At 49.7% G+C, this 26,022-nt stretch overlaps 1 protein-coding gene across 3 annotated transcripts; it reads left to right on the plus strand.

The window, feature by feature from the left end:
- The first annotated feature begins 318 nt into the window (after nt 1–318).
- On the plus strand, nt 319–25,050 carry TMPRSS9 (transmembrane serine protease 9). 3 transcript variants are annotated; one of them, XM_035348302.1, is made up of 20 exons: nt 319–403; nt 9,715–9,847; nt 10,920–11,047; nt 11,546–11,613; nt 12,020–12,198; nt 13,287–13,328; nt 13,690–13,803; nt 14,778–14,949; nt 15,178–15,452; nt 15,629–15,765; nt 16,963–17,278; nt 18,062–18,233; nt 19,737–20,008; nt 20,570–20,706; nt 21,143–21,503; nt 21,603–21,719; nt 22,329–22,500; nt 22,815–23,080; nt 23,618–23,754; nt 24,248–25,050. In XM_035348302.1, exons 2-20 carry the CDS (start codon nt 9,730–9,732, stop codon nt 24,407–24,409), a joined length of 3,345 nt encoding a protein of 1,114 aa, XP_035204193.1. In that variant the 5' UTR covers nt 319–403; nt 9,715–9,729; the 3' UTR covers nt 24,410–25,050. The 3 variants fall into 3 exon arrangements, with proteins under 3 accessions (XP_035204193.1, XP_035204194.1, XP_035204195.1); XM_035348303.1 differs by having other exon boundaries at nt 12,023–12,198; XM_035348304.1 differs by lacking the exons at nt 23,618–23,754; nt 24,248–25,050 and having other exon boundaries at nt 22,639–22,952.
- The last annotated feature ends 972 nt before the right edge of the window (nt 25,051–26,022 follow it).

A 26,022-nucleotide genomic window follows, 5' to 3' on the forward strand; every position in this document is an offset into this window, starting at 1 on the left:
CAGGTACGGCATTTTCCTCACAGGGATTGTTATGATGATAAATAAAGCGTGCACTGTGAGCGGTATGGATGCCTGGCTGAGGGGGGTGAGGGATTTCGTACAAGTGCTCCCCTTCAGTGATTTCCACGTGCACGGACTGTGCTTGGTTTCACTGTGTGGGACTGACAAATTCTGGCTACTGGGGCGAATTCAGCCTTGCCAGCGCGAACCCCCATCACTTCAGGAGCCAGCTCCCGAGGGCGAGGCCCCGGCTCCTCCCTGCGCCTTTAACGGCCCGGCCAGGCCCGGCCCGGCCCGGCCCGGCCGCCCCCCGCCCCTCGCCCCTCCCGGCGGGGCGGCCGCGCTGGGCGGGAGGCGAGGCCCGGGGCCGGACGGCGCCGCGACAGGAGGAGAAGCGGAGCAGGTGAGTTCCCGCTCGGGAGGCAGCGCCTTGCCGATTTCGGTGCTTTCTGACGCTAAAATGACGGTGCTGAGGTTGGGGGCGCTTCGCACGAGTGACACGGGGATGCTGGAGGGGACCCGGTCTGCTCGTCGGCGCAAAGGAGCCAAAACTCTCCACAGGAATGTGCTCATCATTGAAGCTGCACAAGTTGGGTGCGTTTCTGCCGGGTGTCCCCAGAATATTACATTTTTGTAGGATGTTTCATCGTGTGGCTATTGGCCGGTGTGTGTCCACCGACACCAAACGTGTGGGCTGATGGTTGAGTCTTGATTTCACTGGAAAATGGTCTCTGGAACCTCCTCTCTGAAAGTACTGGGTGAGGAGAAATGCTTAATTTCATTAGTACTGTGGAAAACAGATGCAGAGCGTGGTTTACGGTATTTAATAGCTACAAGGAATTATGTTTCAGAAAGTTCAGGTTACTTCATGGGAAATAAAAAGTGCAGGCTTAGCAATGATGCAGAGGTAAGTGCTGAAATAGGCACCGTTGTCGCTATATGAAGCACGTTGGTGAGACAACCACGGATGTGAACGGTTTTGACCTTGGCATGGGACAAATCCTGTAGCCACATCTGCGGGTTCCAGTGCTGGGACAGCACTACCATTCCAGCTAAAGGAAATGTACCTGCAGTGTTCCTGGATGGTGCTCCGTCCCCACGGCTGGAGGAAAGGGCCTGGGAGTGCTGTCGTGCTGCTTTGCACCCAACCTGTCTTCCAGCCACCAGGCTGCCCTGCAGACAGCTCTGAGCAGCCCATGTGCGCCAGTGTCCTGCAGCCTGTGCTTGGGGACGGTCCCCTCAGGCAGGAGGGCTGACCCAGGCTGGTCACACGCCCCCAGTGCCAGAGTTTAGTAGAAGGCACTATCCCGCACCACTAAGTCTGGAGTCTCGTTCTGCGGCCTCCCAAGACAGTGGCCAAAATCCCATCACCTCAGGCACTGCAGGTTCCCGGCTTGAATGCTCCTCAGTCATCCCTAGCTGGTTTCTCTACACGCATTCTGTCTTTGAGGGAACCGTGCACTACAGATGGCTGTTTTCAGGGTAGCACAAGGGTTTTATGCACATGAATATCAATGCCTATCCGCCAAGCTGTAATAAGGGCTGAACCAAAAAAACATGATTTACACCTTGCTTTAAATCTATGCAAGCTGGTAAGAAAATACAAAATGTGGTTACGTGGAAAATGAAAGCATCTAGTTTAGCCCCCTGCTGCTCCTCCAGGATGCTGTGGTCCCAGTATCTTCACCAGTATTTTCACCAGGTGCAGCTGATAACAGCCCTTCACTTGCTGCTGCCTCTGAAGCCAATGTAGGGCAGCACGTGTAGGGGGTTGTGACCAAATGAAATGCCGTGAGTTAAGCATGTGAGCTTTCCTTGGCCATTCGTGCGCTGAAAAGTATCAAATTATATAGTTCTCCTGTTGTAAAAAGTAATTGGACAAAAATGGCACTTCTTGCTTACTGGATACTCCCAGTGTGTATTCGGTATTTACTATTTGTACCATGTGGTCAAGGGAACACAGTCAAGGGGGAGGAAGGCAGCCTTCATTTTGCTCTCTAACACGTAGTTGAAGTTGAAAACCCAACTGCAGGTACAGATCTGCCCAGCGCTCTCTCAGCAAGGGGAGAGCTCAGGGGCTGAGTGTCTCCACAGTGGAAATGATGTTAGAGCCTTTGTTGCCGTGATAATGCGAGCACTGGGCAGCTCAGCCTGTCATGTTGCAGCTGAGGCTGCAGAGCTGGCAGGCAGGAAGAGGATCTTCTTACCTGTAAATTGAGAGACATTTGAAGTCCAAAACAGACAATAAACAAGGCCCGTACAGTGTCACTGGGCTTGCTGAGAGAAGGATGACAGCTGAACCAGATGCACCTCCAAAAAGGATGCTGCAAGTGAGCAGGTATTCAGGATCATCTCTAAACCCGCATCATTTGAGTCGGAATCGCTGGAGCTGGTACCACCCAGAGCAGGCTTGTTCACTTGCAAGATGCTCGCAGTCCGCAGGCAGACAGCGCTGGCGGCGTTTTCCTAACTTACCTGAATAGAAAAAGAGGTGTCCTCAGCCCAGGGCTTAGCGTTTGGTGGTAGTGTTTCGTTCTGTGTGGCAGTAGGGTGTGGACTTTGGGATGCAGCACAACCCTACTAAAGGTTAACCCACAGAGAAGCGGGGGACATACACAGGTCTACATGCGCCAGCTACAGAGGTTGGAGATGCATTGAAGCAAAAGGATTAAATTTGGTGTTAGGTGGTTCAAGGAACCACTCTGGTGGCAGGAGATGCTCATGCCACGTGAAACAAAAAGGCCAGGTTAGCCAAACTTGGCTTGCCTGTCTGTCTGCTATGCGTGGACGCTTTGACTTTGCTCATGAAGGTACTGTCCACTCCAGCTGGAGTGACACCGAGGAGCTCCATCATTTCTTTGTGTTCTACCAGCTGGAGCTGTTTCTTCATGTACTGTTTTCATGGCATATCATCATCTAATGAGGAGAATTGAGACATTGTACACATCGTAATGCAAAGGTTTTATTCCAGCACTCCTTCCCCTCTCTGGAGCCCCACTTCTGGTGCAGCCTTGGGGTGTCCTTGAGCCATAAAGGGGGCTGACGGTTGTTGGCCTCTCCAGACTGACATGTCCTTGCACTGTACCACCAGCCAACCTCTGGCTACTGCTGGGGAAATATTCTACCTTCTGTCAGTGACTGCTGCTACAAGATGCTCTATAACAATTATGCTCTATACAATTAAATTACCAGCTGCAAGGAGAAAATCACAATGCTTAACCCTGTTTTCTTGCAGTTGGATTAAATGATCTTTGAAGGTCCCTTTCAAGTGAACTGTTCCATTCCATTCCTCGTTCACTGAGAATTTTCGGGTTTCATTGTTCTCACCACTGGGCTGTGCTAGCAGGCCTGTTTGCTACCCCACATCTCTCTCTCTTCTGGTCATGTTTGTTTTCACTTACCACAAATGACTCTTTCCTCTCTTCTGCTCAAGCTCATGGTTTGCTGGCACAGATGTGATTCGTTGTTCTGACATGTTTGATCTTGAATGATGGTGAGTGAGGCACATTGGAGTTTAATTTTTCATTTTGTGCTTTTTTCTTTGGAGAAAGATGCTTCTGCTATATTCCTCCTCTGAAGCACCACAAGTCTTAACGGCAGTGATTAACTCACTAGTCCTTCACTCACCCTTGACCAAGTGCTCTTACTTCCTGACAGTGCAGGTAGATTTGCTGCTGATCTTGTCTGCCTCGAGCAAGTCACATAGTTCTCATACCGACACCATCATTTGACAAAAGCCCTGTTTGGGGGAGGCATGGCTTTAGACTACGAGACGGTTTTACAACCCTGATGTCTGAAGACTCAGCAGACTGTGGTACTGAGTGTTACTCTGCTGAGAGCCAGACTACCCTGTAACAGTCCCAAGCTAATGCAGAATAAAGGCAACAAGGTTTTTTTAACACTTGGTTCTTCACATGGCTGCAGTAAATTGGCTTTTTATAATTGTAGTGTTAGAATAAAACATCCAAACACAGCGGAATATAGAAAGGCAGCACAAAGACTCCAGAGCAGTCTGAAAGCTGCCCTCAGGGGTCATTGGGGATTTCTAGTAATCTTTATCTGTTGCAGACTAAATTCAATTGACCTTTGAAGACACATTTACCACCGTTTCTTTTCTGTGCTTCTTTCCTTGTTTTTCTTCCTCTGGTCGAGACTCATAAAATCATAGAAGGTTACAGATAGGTTGACTTGGATTGGAAGGGACCTTATCATCTAATTCCACCACCCCCCTGCCATGGGCAGGGACACCTCCCACTAAATCAGGTTGCCCAAAGCCCCATCCAGCCTGGAACACCTCCAGGGATGGGGCAGCCACAGCTTCTTTGGGCAACCTGTGCCAGTGCCTCACCACCCTGAGGTGAGTAAAGAATTTCTTTCTTATATCTGATCTAAATCTACTCTTTTTAGTTTAATCCATTACTCCTTGTCCTGACAGAGTCCCTCTCCTGCTTTCGTGAGACTTGATTCGTGTCCTCATGGTGGAGGGCTGCTGCCGAGGGTAGAAAGGGAACAGAAAAAGCTGAAGAAAAGCAGGAGGGAGCCTGGGGCAAAGCAAGGTGAGATAGGGGAGCGAGCATTCCTGTTCTAAAGGGGGGGGGGACTAAGGGTGCAGAGCTGGAGAGGGCAGGGAGGGCTGGAGGAAAGACAAAGAAAGAGAAATAACGACAAAGAAGCAGGGGAATGGGGAGGTGAAGGAAGAAAAAGCAAGCCCCGTTGGTGGTTAGACTTCAGCACTGTGCTGGAAAATCACCATTGTATTTCCACCTGAGGTGCTACCCCATTTTGCAAGGGGCCAATTTCTACCTAAAAACCGGCACTGTCACAGTTTGTGCTGAGCAGTTGTGTGTCCTGGGCCAGTCTTACAGCTCCATGTGCCCTGAAACGGAGATGTGGCATCTGTCACCTGTGCCCAAGGCATTCGGAGACATCCAGGAAGGCCATTCCTTGCTCCTGTCCTTGCTCATGGATGTAACGTGCTCCTGACCCTCTGCACAAGCGCACACCCATGCTTGCACACAGCATTGCTCCTGTCTTGTCCTCCTTGATGAAAAGAACTGGTGTTAGTGCCAGTTAGGCTAATTAGAAGAAATACCAGGGATGAATGAGATCCACTTTACATTTTAAATTTTCCCTTTCTCAATCAGTTAAGGAAAAAAAATCAAGATCCTATGAAATGACTCAAGGTGCCCAGGTGCCCTAGAGCAAAATCCAAACTGAGGAAGAAACAAAGCCAGAGCTGCAAGAGGCAGAAGAGCAGGGGTGGTGGCTATCTGCCAGGGATCTTTGCAGATCTTTAGGGACAGACACAGATTATTTTCACTGGGCAGTTCTTGTTGGCTTTCTCTGTAGCACATCTTACACACATTCTCCACTAAATTGGAGCAGTGAGAAGAAAGCCTAGTAATATGGGACTGGAAGACACAGATCACTTACTTTCCCCCTGCTATCAGGGGCTTTATGTTTTATAACCACTCACAATTTTTACTCTGAGAAAAATCCATAAATGTGCTTTTTTTTCTTAATATTCTTACTGGAAACTCATGTTTCTCTGGCAGTTTGCACTCTTCTGATTTCTGCCCACACCAAAATAAATCACTTTTTGCTCATCTGTTTTTAATGGAAAGATGTTTTCAACATATATAGCTTCTTGCTACTCATCGCCTTTCTGTTGGTCTGTATCTGCTGGCATAAAACAAATTTTCCACCCTCTGTTATGCTCTTGCAAGATGGACTTCTGATTTACATGTCATCAAAATCATCTTTTTGTTTCTTCTGGCTTAAATTGTTGATATGGAATGTAGGTGATTAGAACTGAATATCGTACCAGAGCCCACTTCACCTTTGTTCCTTGGTGCTTTCCTGTTTGTTAATTCCTGTTTCTTGGTGAATGAGTCTCTTAGCAGACTTCGCTGTTCAGATTACTTTGTCCTCTAGGAAATGGTCCTGAAGGAGAGGAGGTACTTCTTGCACCTGGAGTTCCCAGGGAATAACTGTGGTGTGAATTGATCTGCTCCTTAGTTCACCCAGTAATGTCTTTCCTCGTGTGCTGTGCCAGCCACACTTTCAGATACGGTATTACCTACTGCAGTACCACAGGCTACATCGCTTCTCTCCCCGTAAACCTTCCAAAGTATCAATGATGACTGGCTAAATCATGCAAAGATTTGGGACAGGGATATTGAATGACTACCGCAAAATCAGACAAACATGGAATCAGCTGGGGCTCCTAACAAAAGAGAAGCATTGGCTTTTTACAGTAAAGTTTTGTTTGTTTGTTTGTTTTGTTTGTTGTTGTTGTTGTTTTGTGTTTTTTTTTTTTTAAACCAAGGGGGTTTGAAAGCCCCTTGAGACCCACCATGAGAACTGTTGATGCTGATTCCTGCTGTCGTCTCCTTTCTGACCCAGCAGCAGCTTCTGAAAATCCTCAAGAAGTTTCATTTCAGCCAGAGGAAAAACTGACAAGTTGAACTTTCCCCTGAACATCCACCAGAAACCCTCTTGCTAGCCAGACGGGTTTTATCTTTATCCTAGAAAACTGTGTAAGGGCAAGGACAAGGGCACAGTGGTGCTATAGTCCAGCACGTCATCTTCAAATACACCACCTCAACCTTCCTTTGGGGTTCAAAGAATCTCTTCCCCATCATCAGAGGCGATGGAGATGCATCAGGTTCTTGACACGGGTCTGAGTGTCCACTGATTTCTTCAGGCAGCACAACTGAAAAGGATACAAGACAATTCCTTCATGGAGAGGATGGTCGAGCACTGGAATGGGCTGCCCAGGGAAGTGGTGGATCCCCATCCCTGGAGGTGTGGACATGGCACTGAGGGACATGATACAGTGATGGGACTTAGTAGGTCGGTTGATGGCTGGACTTAATGATCCTGAAGGTCTTTTCCAGCCTAGCTGATTCTATGATTCTAAGGCAGAAGGCCAAAGCAGACATTTGGTGTCATTGACTAAACCCAAATTCCAATTAGGGGATCTCTGGGAGACAACAAGGGAGCAGAGTACGGCCAGCATAGCTGTTGACACCCTAGAGTGAAATGAGGTGGGTCATTCACCCAAATGAACGTGAAATGAGGTGGAAATTCATTGTTGCTGAGTTCTCACCTGAAATACCAGCCGAGAGGGTACAGTCAGAATAAAGCTACAGCCAGGTGGGTTTGTTCTCCTCCATCATCTGCCCCTGCTCCCTCACCTCTGTTGGACGTTATTTGGTTTCTCTGATTTGCAGCACAGCACTGGGCTTCCTGGTAATTCACAGCCCCTGTGAGAGAGTCTGAGACCGAAGGTAGGAAGGAAGGGTGTAAATTCCTTTGCTTTTTCATTTCACGTGTAATTCTCTTCTAACTCGCACCACTTGCTCAAAAGAAAATAAGTTTTCTTTATGCTAAAAGGAGAGCAAAGAAGATGAATTTTGATTGCTTTGCTAAGTAGGCTTCCGTCTCTTTCTTTTTTCCGTCTTCTTCCGTCGACTTTCTTTTTCCAGTTAAAATGCCAGTGCAATCAGTAATATGGACTTCTTGCTAGGGTTCTAAGAATCTTTTATCATAGTATAACATTTTATTTGCTGCCAAAATTAGTTCAATCTAAACTGTACTGTCAAATTAAAAGCAGCCATAGCCAATGTTGCCTGTGATGTTATTTTCTTTCTTCCCATGCCATTGTCCTACCTTTAAAGTCCACTGGTAGTAAGACCACCCTGGCACTGATCAGCATGTCTGGATTAGATTTTTGAGCTCCCACATGCGAGACAGCCGGTGACCCCAAAACCTATTAAAAGAGTGGAGAAGGGATCGCTCATCTGTATGCATTTAGGTCACAGGGACCACTGGAAAAAAAAAATGTTTCTTACCCGTCTCCTCTTAGCAAGAGCTGAATTGTCAAATGGAGATATTGTTAACCAAACACAGGGGCCCAAAGTGCCTATCTCTGCCAGGCTCAGTTACAACTGAAAAAGAAGATATGGAGGTTTGTTAGAAAAAAAAAAATGCATCCTGGATGGACTCCCTTCCTCTCCCCCTTCTCTGTTTCTTGCCTCACAAAGAAGTGACCTTTTAAAATCTCTTATCTAGAAGCTTCAGTTTAAAGAGCCGCTGATGCCTCTTGGAAAACATTGAAAAGCTCTTCAGAAGCAGTTCTGCTGCTCCCTATGTCCTGAGCGCCTTTCTTCTCTCTTTTTCTTTCATTGCTAGATAGATTTGCATTAGAAAAGGCTGTTCCTTTGCAGCTTCCCTGTTTGCTAAAGTCTCAGCCTGATTTATAGCATCAGTAAACTGGTGTTTGGGCCCAACCACGCACTGCATCTTCTGGATCAGGAGAAAATTGCTGATGCAGAAGAGACTGGATGAGATTTCCCTTGGCGCACCCGGTCAGCACGGGTTCATGAAAAGCAAGTCCTGCCTGGCCAACCTCAGCTCTTCTGTGGGCATGCTTCAGCACCTCCACATCCTTCTTGTAGTGAGGGGCCCCAAACTAAACACAGTGTTTGATGTGTGGCCTCACCAAAGCCAAGTACAGAGGGACAATCACCTCCCTGGTCCTGCTGGCCACACTCTTTCTGATACAAGCCAGGATACTATTGGCCTTCTTAGCCACCTGAGCACACTGCTGGCTCATATTCAGCCGACGATCGACCAATACCTCCAGTCCCTTTCCTCCAAGCAGCTTTCCAGCCACTCCTCCCCCAGCCTGCAGCGTTGCATGTCGTTGTTGTGCCCCAGGTGCAGGACCCAGCACTTGGCCTTGTTGAACTTCATACAGTTGGCCTTGGCTCATCGATCCAGGCTATCCAGATCTCTCTGCAGAGTCCTCCTACCCTTGAGCCGATCAACACCCGTGTCTAACTTGGTATTGTCTGCAAACTCACCAAGGATGCACTCGACCCCCTTGTCCAGATCATTGATAAAGATATTGAAGAGAACTGGCCCCATGTTGTGTTGAGCCAGCTGGGGATGAACATTTGTGTGCAGGTTAGGGATGGGAGAGAAGAGGAATATTGTCCATTAGTAGTGAGGTCATGATGGTTGATAACGTACTGGATGTGATGATGTTACTGGCAGGGATCAGCAGTTACTAACCAAGAACAGGTCTCTCCCCATAACTCTCTATTCAGTCTGCAGTTTCATCGTTAAGGATGTGACTACAGTCTAGTCCTGTTATTTGCAAGCCTGCAAGATTACTCTGAGATAAATGTTGGATTTCCAACTTAACTATTCCACCTAGTGCTGCAAATCTGTGATTCCTGAGTAGCACCAAAGGATATTAGTGACACTAGTTAGTTTTAGGATCTTCGTTAGGGGTGATGGCCTTAGGCAGAAAGACCAAGCCAAGATCCTAAGCCCAGTCCATGGTAGTGCAATCCTGGCTGAACCCCAAGCAGGGCCTTGCGCTGCTATAACTCCAGTTCAGCTCTCACCCAGCCCTTGTGTCACCAAAAGCTCTGTGCACAGCACGGAGATGGAGGCATCAGGCTGGCTCATGATCACACCACCAGGCAGGGATAGGCCACTGTGGTTGATGCGTTCAGGTCCTACAGACTGGATGTATCAAAAATTTCCTGACTGCAGCCTAAGGCATGCCAGGGGATGCAGTGCATTTCCAGTCCTTTTACTTCCTCTGATAATGTCCTGGTTGGAGCTCCTGAGGTAACCTTAGCTGGTATTTCTCATTTCATCCCAGACAAGTCCTTTTCCTCTTCTTTTTACTCACAGAGGTGCTCAGAAGGCATGGACCAAGTAAAGCCAGTGCCAGGCAGAAAGGGACGGAAGGCCAGCTGCTGGAAGTTAACCATTGTGGCCGCGGTAGTGGGCAGCGTGATGGCCCTCTACGTGGGGATCCTGCTGGGTGAGTGCACAGCTGGGGGTGTTCTTTCGGTTTATCATCTGCTCCAAAAGAGTAATGGTCTGCACAGCTTACAGCAATAGTTCTCATGCCAAAAATTCTCAAAAGCCTTTATCTGAGGACAAGACCTGGTCAGTTCTCCCCATGTAAACAGCCAAAATGCAGAGGCTGTAGTCGCCTCATATTTTGAATGACATCTGACTAAAGCACTTCATCCTTAATGCTGCATGTGATTTATTCCTCTCTGATCTCTCCCAGTGACCCCTAAATCTCTTGTCACTTCCTCAGCCATCTCCTATCTCATCTCCTTGCATCCACTGACCGTTGCTTGTCCGACTGTCCCTCTCCAGAGTGTGACCACCATCTCCTTGTCTCTCGCACATCCTTCCTGCTGCCTCTGGTGCCCTATGGCCAGATGTCACCTCAGGCTGGGATGCTGGTATGGAGCCCAGCCTGACATGACTGCCAGATCCCACCAGCACATCTCTGCTGTGTGGCACGACTTTCTAAGCTGGCTTTGGACACATTTCACAGAATCACAGAATTGTAGGGGTTGGAAGGGACCTCCAGAGGTCATCGGGTCCAACCCCCCTGCCAAATCAGGTTCCCTAGAGCAGGTTGCCCAGGAAGGCATCCAGACAGGCCTTGAATATCTCCAGAGGAGACCCCACAACCTCCCTGGGCAGCCTGTTCCAGTGCTCTGTCACCAAATCATTTCCTCAGCCTGTTCCTGCAAGGACAGGGTCAGTCTGAGATTGCCCTAGGAAGCTGTACCCATTTGATTCTGATCTGTTTTCTCAGGCTCAATAAAAATCTACAGTGTTAGTATTCAAATTAGCTACAAGTTCAAAATGTTCCTCCTGCATATGTGCGGGGTAGCCCAGCGCAGCCATGTGGCACCCACAAAGCACCTCAGAGATGGTCAAGGACAGTCAAGCTGCTGAAACCTGGGGCTCTTAAGGACATGGAGAGACCAATGCTCCAAATGAGACAGCCAGGAAAGCTGGGTCCAGCCATGGCCCTAGACCTCCGTGTGCCCTCTGTGCCTCTGACAGACACCTTTCCTCTCTGGCAGCCTGCCATCCCGTGGGAGAGACCAGCTTTGAGCACACAGTGGAGCTGCAAGGAATCATATTCAACAGCAGCTTACAGAGGGAGAACTCGGACTACTACAGGGTGCTGACACCCGCCCTCGAGAGGCTGGTAAGTTGAGCTGGGCTTACCATGCACACTGCAGCTCTGCACCCCTTGCTTGGCACAGGGCAGAGCCAGGAGGCTGCTGGGTGGCCTGGGCCCCATCCCTGCTGTGGTCCCTGCCTGTGTGGTTCCCCAGGGCCCAGCTTGGCTGTCCTCATTCAGGGGCTTCTTAAACGTCAGCAAGCAACACTGCAGGGCTGAGTTGCACTTTGACAGGTCCCATCAAGGCCCTGAGAGAGACTTGTGGGTTGGGAACTGTGTGCTCAGGTCTGCTCCTTGCAAAAAAAAAAAGTGGTGGGAAGAGGTTAACTTCGTGCCCTGAACCAGAGTGGGAACAAGGTTACATGTGCTCTGATGAACTGGACTCAGGTGCTCCAGCCACCTGTGGAGACAAGAAGATCTTCCAGTTAGCTCCAGCTCCCTGGAAAATACTAGGCACCAACTAGACCCATCTCACAGGGGTTTTCTGCCCAGTGTGCATGACCATTGTCCTTTGCCTTGCAGTTTCTGTCCAGTTTCCAGGACTCCCAGCTGGACTGGAGCTGCATTGGTTGCACCATCCTGGGCTACAGGTGAGTGTAGGCAGCTTTCTCTGCAGGTTGTGCAGCTCATGTTTTCAGGACAAGCTCCACCAAAAAGGCGAGCTCACACCTGTGTTCTTGTTCAAAGCTAGCAAAACGAGAAACTGATTTTAAGTTGAGGCTGGATTTTTTTATGGGATTGCACCAGTGTTCCGGTTTCTTTAATTTGGAAATGTAGTCAGAAAGGCAGAGGAAAATGGCCTTGTTCAACCAAAGGCGAGCTTTGGGCCAAAGAAAATGCCAATGACTGTTCATCCCAGACCACACCTCCAGAGACACTTGAGCCTTAAATCATTAAGAATTAGTTTTGTTTCCTTCAAGTTCCCTGTAGGCAGTTAGCACAAGAGACTGTCCCTTCTAATGGATCCAAAGTGTTCAGTAATTCTCTGTCTTCCAGCAGGAACGGGAACTCAAGCGTACTTGTCCGTTTCCGCCTCCGCTTCAGCCCCCAGGATTCCCATCCCCTGAGCTCTGCCACGGAGGAGGAAGCTCTCAGACACGGCCTGGCAGCTGCCCTGCACGAGCAGGGTCTCTCCCTGGCTGCCTATGGGACAATATCCTCAGCTTCTCTTACAGGTGTGCTCCTCCCATAACTGCTGGGCAACCAGAGCAAGGCAGCCTGTGCTGGTGCTGCTAGCAACACGGGTCATACCAGCAAAACTGTGTCTCGAGTAGCCATAGTGCCTTGGGGCTTTAGCTTTGGATGTCCAGTCAAGGCTTTGTGCCCAGCAGCAATTTTAGAAATGGAGCTGCTGCCAGGCACCCAAGCAAACCTCCAAAAGATGCTCTGGTGCTTCACAAGACAGAAGCAGAAACATGCTTAGCTCCTGGCAGTTGCAGAACAGCTGGAAGCTTCATGGGAAGTCCCCAGATCCCCCTACAATGCTAGCATTGTCCTGCTGCTCTCTGCACTGCAAGAGTTGTTTCACGAGTCTGTGGCAACAACAGAGCCTAAAGCACAAACTGCAGCCTGAGGAACCAAACCTCAACAGGTTAATTGCTGGGTTGCCTCTACTAACTGTGAGCAGTCCTTAAGCAGTCCTCAGAGTTGCAGAAATAATTCCTGCTAGGGTAGATATTTCTCGTATGTAAATTTTTCTCTGAAACCACCTGGAATTCACTTTTCCCTCAATAACTGTGCAGTTGCACATGATCGTAGGCCTTTCAAAAGAAATATGGCTAGAAAACATGAAGCTGTGGGCTCCCCACACTCCCTGCAAGGATGAGCAGAGTCCCAGGCCTTTGAAAGCCTTGTGCGCCCCAAATGGAGTGTGCACCTTGGCTATGGGCAACAGCCCAGTGTCGCTTCCACCTTGGAGCCTGCTCCTGGGCTGCCGATCACTGCCACAGCTCTTGAGAACTGGTCCCTGCATCTGGGATCACCCCAAAAGCCTGCAGGGCTATAGATAGCTGCTCACCTGCTGCACCCTGTGCCTGTGGTGGAGAAAAGTGGAGAAGGGCTCCAGGAAGCGAACTGTGCCAGGAGCTCATCACAGGGACTCCCACTGGCCATGGGATGGGGAAAGCAATTGCCAGGCAGGCAGGAAAAGGTGAAGCAAAGCCTCTGCCAGTCCTGGCCGGGAGCAGCATTCATGAGAGCACACAGCTCCTGTGCACCCCAACTAGGATGCTCTTGCTGATCCCCATCCTTCCATTTGTTACAGGTCCCAGTGAGGTTTCTCCATACAGACCAGGACTGAAATCAGGTAAGAGCCAGGAAGCAGGAAGAGCTCTGTGCCTTTCTAAGCATTGCCAGGGCAAAGATCGGCCCCAGTTCCCCAGGTTGCATGCTGCAGCCTGACCTCTAGCCTCCTCCTCACCAGATACAAAAGGTGTTTGCATCCCATCTTGTTCATAACCTGGTGAACCAGTGCTCTGCTCCCCTGTTCCCCCTGGAAGCTCAACAAGAGCTGCAGCTCAGCTGCCGGCTGCATCCCATGGGGACACTGGCAGTGCCGGGAAGCAGGGTGAGCACAGACACAGTGGTGGTTGCCCCTGGGGGAGCCAGGGGGCAGCTGCTGGGAGGTCTGCAGAAGACACAAGTGACTGAAGCCTTGTTGTCCCCAGGGAGCTGCCCCGGAGACTTGTTCACTTGCCGCAACAAGCAGTGCGTGTCGAAAGAAAACCCAGAATGTGATGGCCAAAAGGACTGCTCTGATGCCTCTGATGAAAAGGGCTGCGGTGAGTCCCTTGCAGCAGGTCTCCTGGGCTTTGGAGACAGGCCCCAAGTCACCCCTTGCAGCTGTAACACCACTAGTCTTCTGGGCACTGGGCTGCAAGGACAGCATAACTTCTTAGGCCAATAGTAGATGCTAACATCAGGACAAGGGGAATTATACCTGAGAAACATGCTGGTTCCATTGCCAACAGCAAAGGGGTAACATGATGTTGGGATAGAGCAGCACATTCCCATAAGCCAGTGAATCCCATGTGCCCAAGCTGCAGACATTCAGTGGATGCAGGCAAGTGCCCACTGGCATTGCCCCAGAAGCCTGGCCACAAGGGCATGCCCAGCCACCTATCAACACCCCCAGCAGTGTGGAGCTTGAGCTATCTTTGGGCCTTGATGAGCATACTTGAGATACGGTTTGGTTACAGACTTGGTTGCTCAGAAGGACAAGGGTAGAGGCAGAGTACAAGGAGACCCAGGCACCCTGCAGGCATCTCCCACGATCACTGCTGAAGATAGGGAGCCTCTCACATTCCCCTTGTAATGCTACCACTCCCCTGTACATACCCAGTCTGACCCTGCACATACCCAGTCTGACCCTGTAGAGGTGGTATAGGTCCAAGGACCTGCCCATCCCCTCCTGCTGTGCTGGAGGCAATCCCTGCGTGCCCATGGGCTGCTGGAAGCAGCTCAGCAGTGGCTGAGCTTGTGAAACTAGCAGAGCTATTTCTGTCCAGACTTTCTTGCCTTAAGGAGTTTCAGAGAGGACCCTGTGATGGGTCACTGCTTTGCAGTGCCTTTTTTTTCCCCAAATTGCAGGTTAAAATCTGGTCCCTTGTGACATCCCTAGCAGCGTACTGGTACTTGAGCAGGTGCTGGGAGCATGCACAAAGCTGAAGCAGATTTTTCCCACCTGCCCCAGAAAGCACATTGCCAAGGCACAGGTGGCAGGATCCCAATGCCCTGGCTCTCTCCTCCCTTTCAGACTGCGGGAGCCGCCCTGCCATGCAGACTGCCACCAGGATAGTTGGAGGCTCAGAAGCATCCAGAGGAGAGTTCCCATGGCAAGTCAGCCTGCGAGAGAACAACGAACATTTCTGTGGTGCTGCAATCCTCACAGAGAAGTGGCTGGTGTCTGCTGCTCACTGCTTTACTGAGTAAGCCCTAGCTATCTTGCACCATTTCCAAAAGCTGCTGTATCTTCTGGCCCAAGTTCCCAAAGTACCAGACTGCCTTGTCGAGCCTGGTTTCCTTTCCCTGCCAGACATGGGGAGCTGATGTCCCAGAGCTGATAACAGGATGGACGAGAGGTGGCACCACTTGCATAGCTCTGGTTTGCAGGGTGGCACTGCAGGCCTGCAAAGCCCCAGCTGTTTCTCTTCCAGGTTTCAGGACCCAGCCATGTGGGCAGCGTACACGGGGACCACCTCCATTAGCGGTATGGACAAAGGCACAGTAAAAATGGGCATCGCACGGATCATCCCGCATCCCTCCTACAACACAGACACAGCTGACTACGATGTGGCTGTGCTGGAGCTGAAGAGACCCGTGACCTTTACTAAGTACATCCAGCCTGTGTGCCTGCCAGATGCTGGGCATCACTTCCCCACCAGCAAGAAGTGCCTTATCTCTGGCTGGGGCTACCTGAAGGAGGATTTCTGTAAGCAAAGTGTGGCAGGCGGCAGAGGAGGCATGGTGGGGTGTGAGTGGTGCAGGAATGCACCAGGGAAGGGCACTCAAGCCATGCTCTGGCCAGCCAGGATGGCTGCAACACAAGGAGCTGGTCCCACACAACGCTTCCTACAGGGAGCTAACAGTTGCATCTCTCCCATTTAGTGGTAAAACCCGAGTTCCTGCAGAAAGCAACAGTGGAGCTGCTGGACCAGACGCTGTGCTCCAGCCTCTACAGCCATGCCCTCACAGACAGGATGTTGTGTGCTGGCTACCTGGAGGGGAAAATAGATTCCTGCCAGGTAAGCATTGTCCAGGGAAGCTGGCACACCTCCCAGCATGAGTCTTTTCCTCCCCTGTATGCACCAAGTAGTACTTTGGGAAGCAGGATCTGACACCATGGGTGCATCCCACCAAGGTTTGAGGCCACACCTTGGATCCAAGCATGGATCAGGGACTGCAAAAGAGAAAAATGAAGATATATTCTGTAGTGCTTAGAGCAGGGCACTGCTGTTCATGGGGCTTTTTTTGCTATATAACTATTTTTCTCTCTTTGCTGACCTGTAATCAGATCTGGTGTTACTGAACTACCTGGCAGCTCCTCAGATCAAAATCCCACTGGCAAAGGGCAGCAGTAGAAACTAAAACATATACAACAGATCGTGGTGAGGGACTTGATGGTTTTCCTAGGTAGCCTTTATTCAGTCTGGAAGTGCAAGTGATAAGCTGGAGAAAACCCTGCCTTTCACAATGGGTGGGGAGAACACACTGTGCTGCGAGAGGGGGACAGTAATTTCCATGGCTGTTCCTGTGGTTTGTCAGGGCCCTTCACAGGTGCAGCCACTAGCTGAGCAAAACTGCTCTTCTGTGGTGGTAGTACTTCATATTTCTGCAAACACTCGAGCACCACATGTAGCACAAACACTGGAGAGGGAGACAAGAATGGAAGATTTGAGGTTGGATGATGAACTTTACTTACCCAATTATTATCCACATAGAACAATCCCAACATCCAGCTGGGACTGCCAGCTTCACAGACACCAACTATGTGCCCTACAGCAATGACATACAGCCCCACTGTACCAAAGAATTGACTAGGGACTGTAGGCCAAATCAATAAAACATCACGCAAAGATTAGCATGGCCACCTTGTATCATGCAATGATCGCCTGTAATCTGGCTGTTGAGGGACTGTGGACTTAACCTTTAAGGGCAGCAGTTAACAACTCATTAAACCAGTAGCAATGCTTGCACTAGAGTTTATGAAGGACACCCTTGTACTCTTCTGGCACATCAAAGGCACAAGTCTACCATTTAATAGTAGGACAGTGTGCCTACATAGAGGAGCACCCAAAGGTCACAGGATAGAGCAAATCAGCAGGGGTGAGTGGGCCTATGCAGGGACAGAGAAACACAGACTTGCAGAGGTATGTTCAAGGTGGCTGTGGCAAGCTTGGAGCATCCCCAGGAATAGTTCACCATCTGGGCTTCCCTTGCAGGGTGACTCTGGTGGGCCCCTGGTCTGTGAAGAACCATCTGGCAAGTTCTTCCTGGCAGGAATCGTGAGCTGGGGAATTGGATGTGCTGAAGCCAGACGGCCTGGGGTTTACACACGTGTTACCAAACTGAGAGACTGGATCTTGGATGCTATTTCTCCCTTTCCCAACTCCATAACGCGTACTGTCCCACTAATACACTCCAGTACTAACAGTAACGTGGTCACCACTGAAGAGCTCAACACCACCACCAGAGCAATCCCCACCACCTCACCAGCCCCAGCTGCCAGCAAGCCAGCACCTGCATCCAGACCACAAGGTAAGAGACCACAGGGTGGCTACAACTTTTGCAAGAGGAGTAGCTGGTACAGGTCCAATTGCAAGATTTGTTGTTCCACTGAGCTGAAATTACCTTTGGTAGGGTGACCCACACAACTGTTGCTTAAGTGCCAAGGGCACAAGTGACACTATCTGGTTGCCCTGGCTTAGTCCAGAGCAGCCTGGCAAAGTCACTAAGTTCCAGCACAGATGAGTGTCCAAAACAGGACCTAAGGGACCAGGGACTATGACATAGCAGTGCCTGACACTGCTTAACTTGTTGATCACTCACTTTTGTTTGCCAGCCATGTACTTCCCAGAAGTTCAAAGCTGCTAGCTGTAACCTAACAGCAGCCATGCACCTTCTCACTGAAGTTCCCCTCAGGAAGGTTGGTGTCTACAGAATGATTGTCAGATCCAAGGAGTCTTCCCAGCAGCTCTGCAAGGAGATATAGATGTTAGAAAGTTAATTCTAATTTTAGAAAAATACCTATCTGGAATAGCAGGGCTAAGAGGCACAAACCTGCTGGTTACTCTGTCTTCAAGAAAGGCATAGACCTAAGGACTTGCTAAGAGCAAGCTGCAGACCAGCAGTTAGGATGAAAGCCCATGTATGGCTGTACACAAACACCATCAGGGAACCCCATGATCTGCAAGCAGGGCTCGCGCAGACTTAAGCCCTGACTTGTCCCTGCTTGGACTTACTGGTTAGAGAGAGCAGAAGCCTCTTCCCACTTGTCTTCTGCTCACAGTACTCACAAATCATGCTTTGGCTTTTGTTCAGAGTGTGGAGGACGACCTGGGCTCTCTAAACCCAGCAAGATTGTGGGAGGAACAGATGCTTCCAGAGGAGAGATCCCCTGGCAAGTCAGCCTGAAAGAAGACTCGATGCATTTCTGTGGAGCCACCATAATTGGGGACCGCTGGCTGCTGTCAGCAGCTCACTGCTTCAATGAGTAAGAGTCCATCCCTGCTGGCATTGCTATTCCAGCTTGCCAGCCCACTGGCATAGAGCTGCACAGCTCTACGCGGCCATGGAGCCAAATCCACAGCTATGGCACTGGAGTTGCTGGTGAAAAGCAAGGACATGCACTGAACATTCATTTTTGTTATCGGTAGAGGTCAATAGTAAAAGCAGTTTTGCGGGGACACTGGGATGAGGCAGGGAAACACTAAAAACACCCAGACATGGAGCGGGGACAACACATTTGATAGGGGTGGAAAAGGGCAAATGCCATAAGACAGTTTCTTTGAGAAATTTAACTTCACGAGGAAAGGCCTGTTATACAGATTAAAAAAAAAAATAGCTGTAATAATAGGAAATAAACACATAATCAGTTGTTATGGGGCAGGGGGTCAGTTCAGGCCTGCACAGTTCTGTTAAACAGCAAGAGCCCAAATGGATTTATAAATGACCTAGAACAGGAAATGAGTAGCAAGAAGATAATGTTTGCCAAGAATAAAAATTCCTGAAAGCAGAAGTAATGGGGGCTCAACTATGACGAGTTTCAAGATGATCTTAAATAGCTGGGCAATAAAACAGCAAGTGAAATCCAAGGTAGGCAAGTGTGAAGTGAGGCAAAGAGCAACAAACCAGTGCTATCTATCTGCAGATGATAATGGGTTTCCATCAGGTTTTACCATTTAGAAAAGGAGGTCAGAAATAAGTGCCACGGAACAGCAGCTCTCTGGGCAGTGGCAATTAAAGAGCAAATGAATGTTAGTAATTATTAGAAAAACAACTGAGATTGCCAGTCTGTTGGTACTTAGATCCACAGCAACTCACTTCTCACTGCACGCAGTGCTAGGGTAATATAAAGAATAACACAATAGACAATGTGGAACAGCGTCCAAAACAAGCATGACATACACCAGACTAGAGATGGGAAAAGAGAACTGGGTGGGAAGGGAGTGTGCCATGGGATCTATGCAATTATGAAAGGTACAAAGTGTTCAGGGAATGCCTTTTTACTGTTTCTACATGATGTTAAATTAAACCATCGAGAGCAGATGGAAAACAATAAAAAGGAAGCAGTTCTTCATAAATGATACTAAACTGTGAAGCTTTTCACTATGAGAAGTGATGAATGTTTCAAGTCCACATGGGGATAAAAGATTAAAAAACAACTCTAGAAAGAAAACTTGTAATAAAAACATCTGTCAAAGTATTTTGAATATAGAGGCATTATTTGCATGCCAGAACACTCCTGAAATCAAAAGTTTATGGAGACAAGGAGAGGATTACTACATGTTTACCTGCTCTTGACATCCAACATGTGCCGCTGATGGAAACAGAGTTCTTGGGGTGTGACTCAGCCCTTGCATATGCTGGGTTCTGCTTTGGTAAAGTCAGGTTTCAACACTAATCATTTAAAGTTCAGCTTAAATAGTCTAGCAGCTCAGCATGTAAACTAGGTGCATGTGTGTGTGCATACATATTTAGGATTATGTATTTACAGGACAGATCCAGAAGAGATTGAAGCCTACATGGGAACGACATCACTAAATGGAACAGACAGGAACACAGTGAAAGCCAACGTAACAAGAGTCATCCAGCATCCTCTCTTCAATCCTATCCTTCTGGACTTCGATGTGGCTGTACTTGAGTTGGCAGAACCCCTCGTCTTCAGCAAATACATCCAGCCTATCTGCCTCCCACTTACGGTGCAGAAGTTTCCTGTTGGCAAGAAATGCATCATTTCTGGGTGGGGAAACCTCCAAGAAGGGAATTGTAAGTAGTGGTGCCTTATCAGTTGATTTTCTCTGGAACAGTGACAGATTCAGCAGCAAAGCCTGTACCACAGTGACCCAGACAGTCCTGGGTGCATACAGGACAGTCAGGAACTGACAGAAACACAAGAGTAAACAAGCGGGGTATGCCTTGGCAGCCTGCTGTAGCTCAGGCAAGATAGCATTCAATGACCAGGGTCAGTCACAAAGATGTTCCAAGCTGTTAGAAAGAGCAAGGCTCCCATTGTAGGAAGGCCTGAGGGTGGCAGATGTGCTACCAAAGAAGCTCTACTGCCCTTCTAACTGATGGCAAGGAGCACACGAACTGTGACAACAACAGGAACTTGCTGCCTGTGCCTGGTAGCCTGTAGACAGGCATAAAACTGCATCCTGGGGTGAAGCAGGAGCTGTGGGGGCTTCCTAAATGAGAGTAGCTCATACAGGATTCAGCTCTCATCTGAGATTAGAGCCTGATTTTCAGAAGCATGTGTTGGATCACCCTAAAAGCCATTAGGTCTCACTTCTGCCTGCTGCACTCACTAATCCCATGGTTTCCATGCAGTCACCAAGCCTGAGAGCCTGCAGAAAGCTTCTGTGGGCATCATAGACCAGAAGACCTGCAACTTCCTCTACAACTTCTCCCTCACCGACCGAATGATCTGCGCTGGCTTCCTGGAAGGGAAGATAGACTCATGCCAGGTAAGAGTCTAGGATTTCTCCACTCCTCTGCAGATTGCTCCAGAAAACCAGGCTAACTCACAAGTTATGGCTTTGTGAAATATTTACAGAGTTTCTGCAACTAGGCTGAAACCCACGTGTACCTTAGCTCAAAAGAACACCTTACTGCCCCAGGGCTTTAAAAAAAGTGAACAAAGGTTCATCAAATTAAGCATTCAGATATTAACTTTCATAACAAATGCCAGGGTGACTGCAGCCAGGCTGTGCCATTGGCCCTAGTTTCAGCCTCTGCACACTCGTGTTTTGCACAAACTGTGTGGGAGCAGAATGTCCCTCAGAGTTCCCTCAGAGAAATTTGAGGTTAGCTAACTCCTCCTAGTGTGGCTGAGGAGCAACTCCATGCAGATGTGTCTTGGGGAGAGTGGGCTGAGCAGCCACTGCCTTGCTTCTTCTTCAGGGAGATTCAGGTGGGCCCTTGGCCTGCGAGGTCACCCCAGGCGTGTTTTATCTGGCTGGCATCGTGAGCTGGGGAATTGGCTGTGCCCAAGCTAAGAAACCTGGCGTCTACTCCAGAATCACCAAATTCTACGACTGGATCCTGGATACCATCTCACAGTATGCCAGTCCTGGCACAAGCACTCCTTCCAGTTCGGCCATCACCAGCACTTCTACGGCAGCCATCCTCACACGCCACGCCAGTACAACAGCTACAATAGCCATCAACAGAACCACCCTGAGCACGAAAACCACCACACCCACGAAAGAAACCTCCACAGCTCTGGGAACCACTGAGCCTGCCAGGCCCACCCAAACCCCAGGTAAAAGTCCATCGGTAGCAAATTTACTGACATGCTGCTGGGAGACCTCCAGCCCCAGCATGGCGGGCACTAAGCAGGCCGTGGGTTATTGCCTTCCAGTGGTGCCTTGTACCAGCTTCACCTTCCGGTGTTCCAGCAATGTCTGTATTGGAAAAGAAAATCCTGAATGTGATGGAGTTGTTGACTGCAGCAATGGCTTTGATGAAAGCAATTGCGGTGAGTACTGTTTTGCAGCCTGTGATTGCTACCCAGCCTTGTTCCACGATACTCAGACTCCCCAGTGCAACCCGTTAACTTCACATGGGCTGTCTGGGGCCAGCTCCTTGTGGCCCTGGCCTTACATGATGTTTGAGAGACTACAGGATAAACCTGGATGAACAGTGTCCACATTTTCTACCAGGGAACGTGGCCTATTCTACACTATAAACATTGGACACATTTCCCAGCACGCAGGCCTTCTGCCAGTGTGCTAGAACAAGCTGGCACGACAACTCTGCACAGCATTACAGCCCAGATCTTTTGCTATCTTGGGACTTTTCCTAGGACTGCACATCCCTTGCTGTGTGACAGCTCGGCCAGTGCATCCAAATTTGCCATCCTCACATAGCACATCCCCGGAAGGCGTGGAGTGTGATAACAGGGAAGTGTTTCCAACCTGTATCACGTCTGCCAAGCCTTGCCTCAGATGCATGAATGAAATTCATCACATCCTACTACTGCCTTGTGCGTGTCTCCCCAGAACGCTGTCCCACGGTAGGGGCTGTGGAAGGACAGATAACCCTTTCCCTTAGTTACTTAGAACCACGGTGCCTTTTTCTGTTCCAGACTGTGGCTCAACCACTGCTCTGGCCTTCAGCAAGATCGTGGGTGGGAGCGCTGCAGCTCGAGGAGAATGGCCCTGGCAAGTCAGCCTCTGGCTTCGGCAGAAGGAGCACAAGTGTGGGGCTGTCCTCATCGCTGACAGGTGGCTGCTCTCTGCAGCTCACTGCTTTGATATGTAAGTATGGGCAGGTGAAGCCGGCGAGCCCCTGGCCACACTGCCATCAGCCCACCTTCCCCTTCCTCGCGGTCCAACACCACGGCTGGGATGCTGTGGTGGAAGCACACACTGCCTGTTACAGGTGTGCCCCTACAGGTAAGCAGGAAGAAGACTGGAAGGAGCAAAGCCTGGGTATATCTGCGCCACAGTGTGATGGAGACAGGGGCCCTGGCCTCACGTGTGGCCACAGTGCATCCCAGCCACACAAGCAGAGGAACGGCACTCCTTGCTAAGCCATGGTCCTAACAGCCAGGTTTGCTGTCTTTCTGCAGTTACAGTGACCCCAAAATGTGGGTGGCCTTTCTAGGAACACCCTTCCTGAGTGGCATCGATGGCAAAATGGAGAAAATATTCCGTATCTACAAGCACCCTTTTTACAACGTCTACAGCCTGGACTACGATGTGGCGCTGCTAGAGCTGAACGTGCCCGTCAGGTTCAGCAGCACCATCAAACCTATATGTCTCCCAGCCAGTTCACACATCTTCCACGAAGGAGCCAGATGCTTCATCACAGGCTGGGGTTCCACGAAGGAAGGAGGTACTGGCTGAGAGGGCTCCCTCCCGTCTGTGCTGGCCATGTTAAGTGCCAGCTACCCTGCAAGTCCACACATCCCCATCCCCGCTCCACTGCCCCATGCACTACCCCTGACAGACCATACCCTGCAGGGGTTACCAGCCTCGGCAAAGCCTTGTGCCACCATGATCTCCTCTCCAGCAACCACGCACTGTACCCATCCCTTTGGTTACACCTCTGCCCTCCTGCAGCCTTTCCAAGCTTTCTCCATGCCAGCCATCGCACTCCCCATCCCTCTAACAGCTGCTTCAGCTGTGCTCCTGCAGTATGAGGACCTCCCCGATACCATTTCTATCTGCTCAGCTGCACTGCCTGACAAACTATACACAAAAGGGCCCTTCCTGGGCTTGCTCTGCTGAGGAGCAACCAGGCCTGATACACTTGGTTGAAGTACAGGTCTCTCCCTTCGGCACACAAGCAAGGCCGCAGTCCCCACTCTTACACATGCTGCTGTTACTTAGGTGCCCTGCACCAAGTTAACAGCGATACTTGCCTCCTCAGGTCTCATGTCAAAGCATCTGCAAAAAGCAGCAGTGAACGTGATTGGAGACCAGGCCTGCAAAAAGTTCTACCCTGTCCAGATCAGCAGCAGGATGGTGTGTGCCGGTTTCCCACACGGTACCGTCGACAGTTGTTCAGTGAGTGCGAGAGCAGCAAATGCTGCTGTGGGGACAGCAAACTCGTGCAGAGTCCCCGTGCTGTATCATCCAGGACAGCCTTGCCCTGCCTCCCCAGCTTAGATATCTGTCCACCCATCTCCCCTGCCTGTTGCCACCCTTGGAATCCACCCTGAACGTGCCTCGTTCTGCTTGTCCCACCAACCTGTGACAGGTCAGGGAAACATGCAGAGAGATAACGCCAAGGAAGATATCACAGGGATACCATGAAGCCCATTTCACATCCCTGCTGCATCTCTGGAAATGCTCTTCCATGTCCCAAAGTCCTAATTTCAGTGCATGCAAGTACATCAGCTAGCAGCCCTCCAGGTTGGAAATGGGCTCCCGGGGAGGTGGGCAACAGGACAGCGAACGCTCCCATGTCCCAGAGAGCAACATCTCACAGCTGGGGGGCTGGGCTGGGCTGGCTTGACTCTTTTTGCCTTGATACAGGACCCTTTTCCTCTCTCTGCAGGGTGATGCTGGTGGACCTCTGGCATGTCAAGAACCCTCAGGAAGGTGGTTTCTAGCAGGAATCACAAGCTGGGGCTACGGCTGTGCCAGGCCGTACTTTCCTGGTGTCTACACTAAAGTAACAGCTGTCCAAGGCTGGATTGCGCAGAACCTCAAGCTCTGAAGCTGCATTTTACTACTCAGGGAAGGCAACGAATGAGAGGAGTAATTGGCAGAGGATGCACTAACCCCGCACCTACTGTACGGTTTTGGATACTGTGAAGGGGTAACGATGACTGGCAGGTATTAACCAAACGAGTCTGTTGTGAACCACTGCAGTCATGACACCAGGGTATTTGGTAACTGCTTTGCATAGAGAGGTACAGTTCTAGACATGTTTTCTATAAATAAATGAGGCCTGTCCCATCTTCAGACCTGGCCAAACATCCTACGCATCAAAACCTGGCCTTTCAAGTTGGAGCGGTGCCAGAAACATCTGCCAGAGATTCACATAGCGTGCTTTAGCTCTGTCTGTGCACTGTCCTCCCAAGGTCAACCCAAGAGATGAGAGGACCTTGTCCCAGCCCTGAGCTATGCCCTTGCTGAAGCCTCAAGATCTCGCTGCCTGGATGGAGCTGTTATAATGTGCAATGGCTTTTGGAAAGGGCATGCTACCACTTCAAATCAATGCTTGGTACTAGTCCCTGTAAGCTCCACGGCTTACCGTTTGATCACAAGAGAAGCTTAGGATTAAGACACTCGGACTTCAGACTGCCCAGGGCCTCATCCATATTAAAGAATCAGTACAGGCTTCTCACCCCTGCCTCAGCTCCCTTTGTGTAAGGGAACAGCTGATTCAGCTGAGGACCAAGGCACAGCAGCCACACAGACCACTGTTCTGGTTAAGCCTGGTGGGAAGAACTCAACCTGCTGAGAGGGGCCCAAGCATCCAATTCATCCAGGGGGAAGCCCAGTCCCATTAGCTAGCTAAGGCACACAATTGGGCTTGCTCTTAAAAAAATGCTGCAAAGCTCGTGTGTAAAGCTTTAGACCTGGACATCTCTTTATAGGCTTGACCATCAAAATAGAGCAGTGGTTACGTTCAGTTAGCTCCCCAACCCCATTCCTAGGCTTATTGCAGGTAAGCTGTGCATCTGGGTACAGCAATGGGTTTCTTCTTTCCCAGCCTACAGAATCATAGAATGATCTAGGTTGGAAAAGACCTTCCAGATCAAGTCTAGCCATCAATCTGACCCACCGAGTCCCATCTCTAAATCACATCCCTTAGTGCCACGTTCATCTGGCAGTGAGGCCCACAACTCTTCCAGCTAGAGCACAGCAAGGGGGGAGACCTGGTTTCCAGGCTCAGCTCGAGTGGGTTCAGTTCCAGAGCTGGAACACTTGTGGGATGCTTACTCTGCTGAAACAAGACTGCTGTACAGCCAGGACCACAAAACTCAAAGAGCAGAAAGAAAAGTAAAAAGACCCCTATGAGAACGTAGCTGGAAGCACTTGTATTTTCAAGTAACCTTTCTGCCCGGTTTGGATGGGAAACTCCAATTTAGTTTCAGTTATTCCAAACATCCAGATATCTTAGTACATTATCTTGTGAGAGCACTTTATTCCCTGTATTGAAGCCACCACACTGGAAGATAAAATGAAATCCAATTTCCCACTTATTCCTTTGAACATCCTAGCAGGTTAAGGAGAGGTCAGTCCCTTCCAGTCTGTCTCTCTGCCCCAGCCCATATTGGAGTATTTTATAAAATATGGAAGTGCTTCAACAGAAGGAATTCC

Source organism: Oxyura jamaicensis, chromosome 28, assembly GCF_011077185.1.
Source record: "Oxyura jamaicensis isolate SHBP4307 breed ruddy duck chromosome 28, BPBGC_Ojam_1.0, whole genome shotgun sequence".
NCBI lineage: Eukaryota > Metazoa > Chordata > Aves > Anseriformes > Anatidae > Oxyura > Oxyura jamaicensis.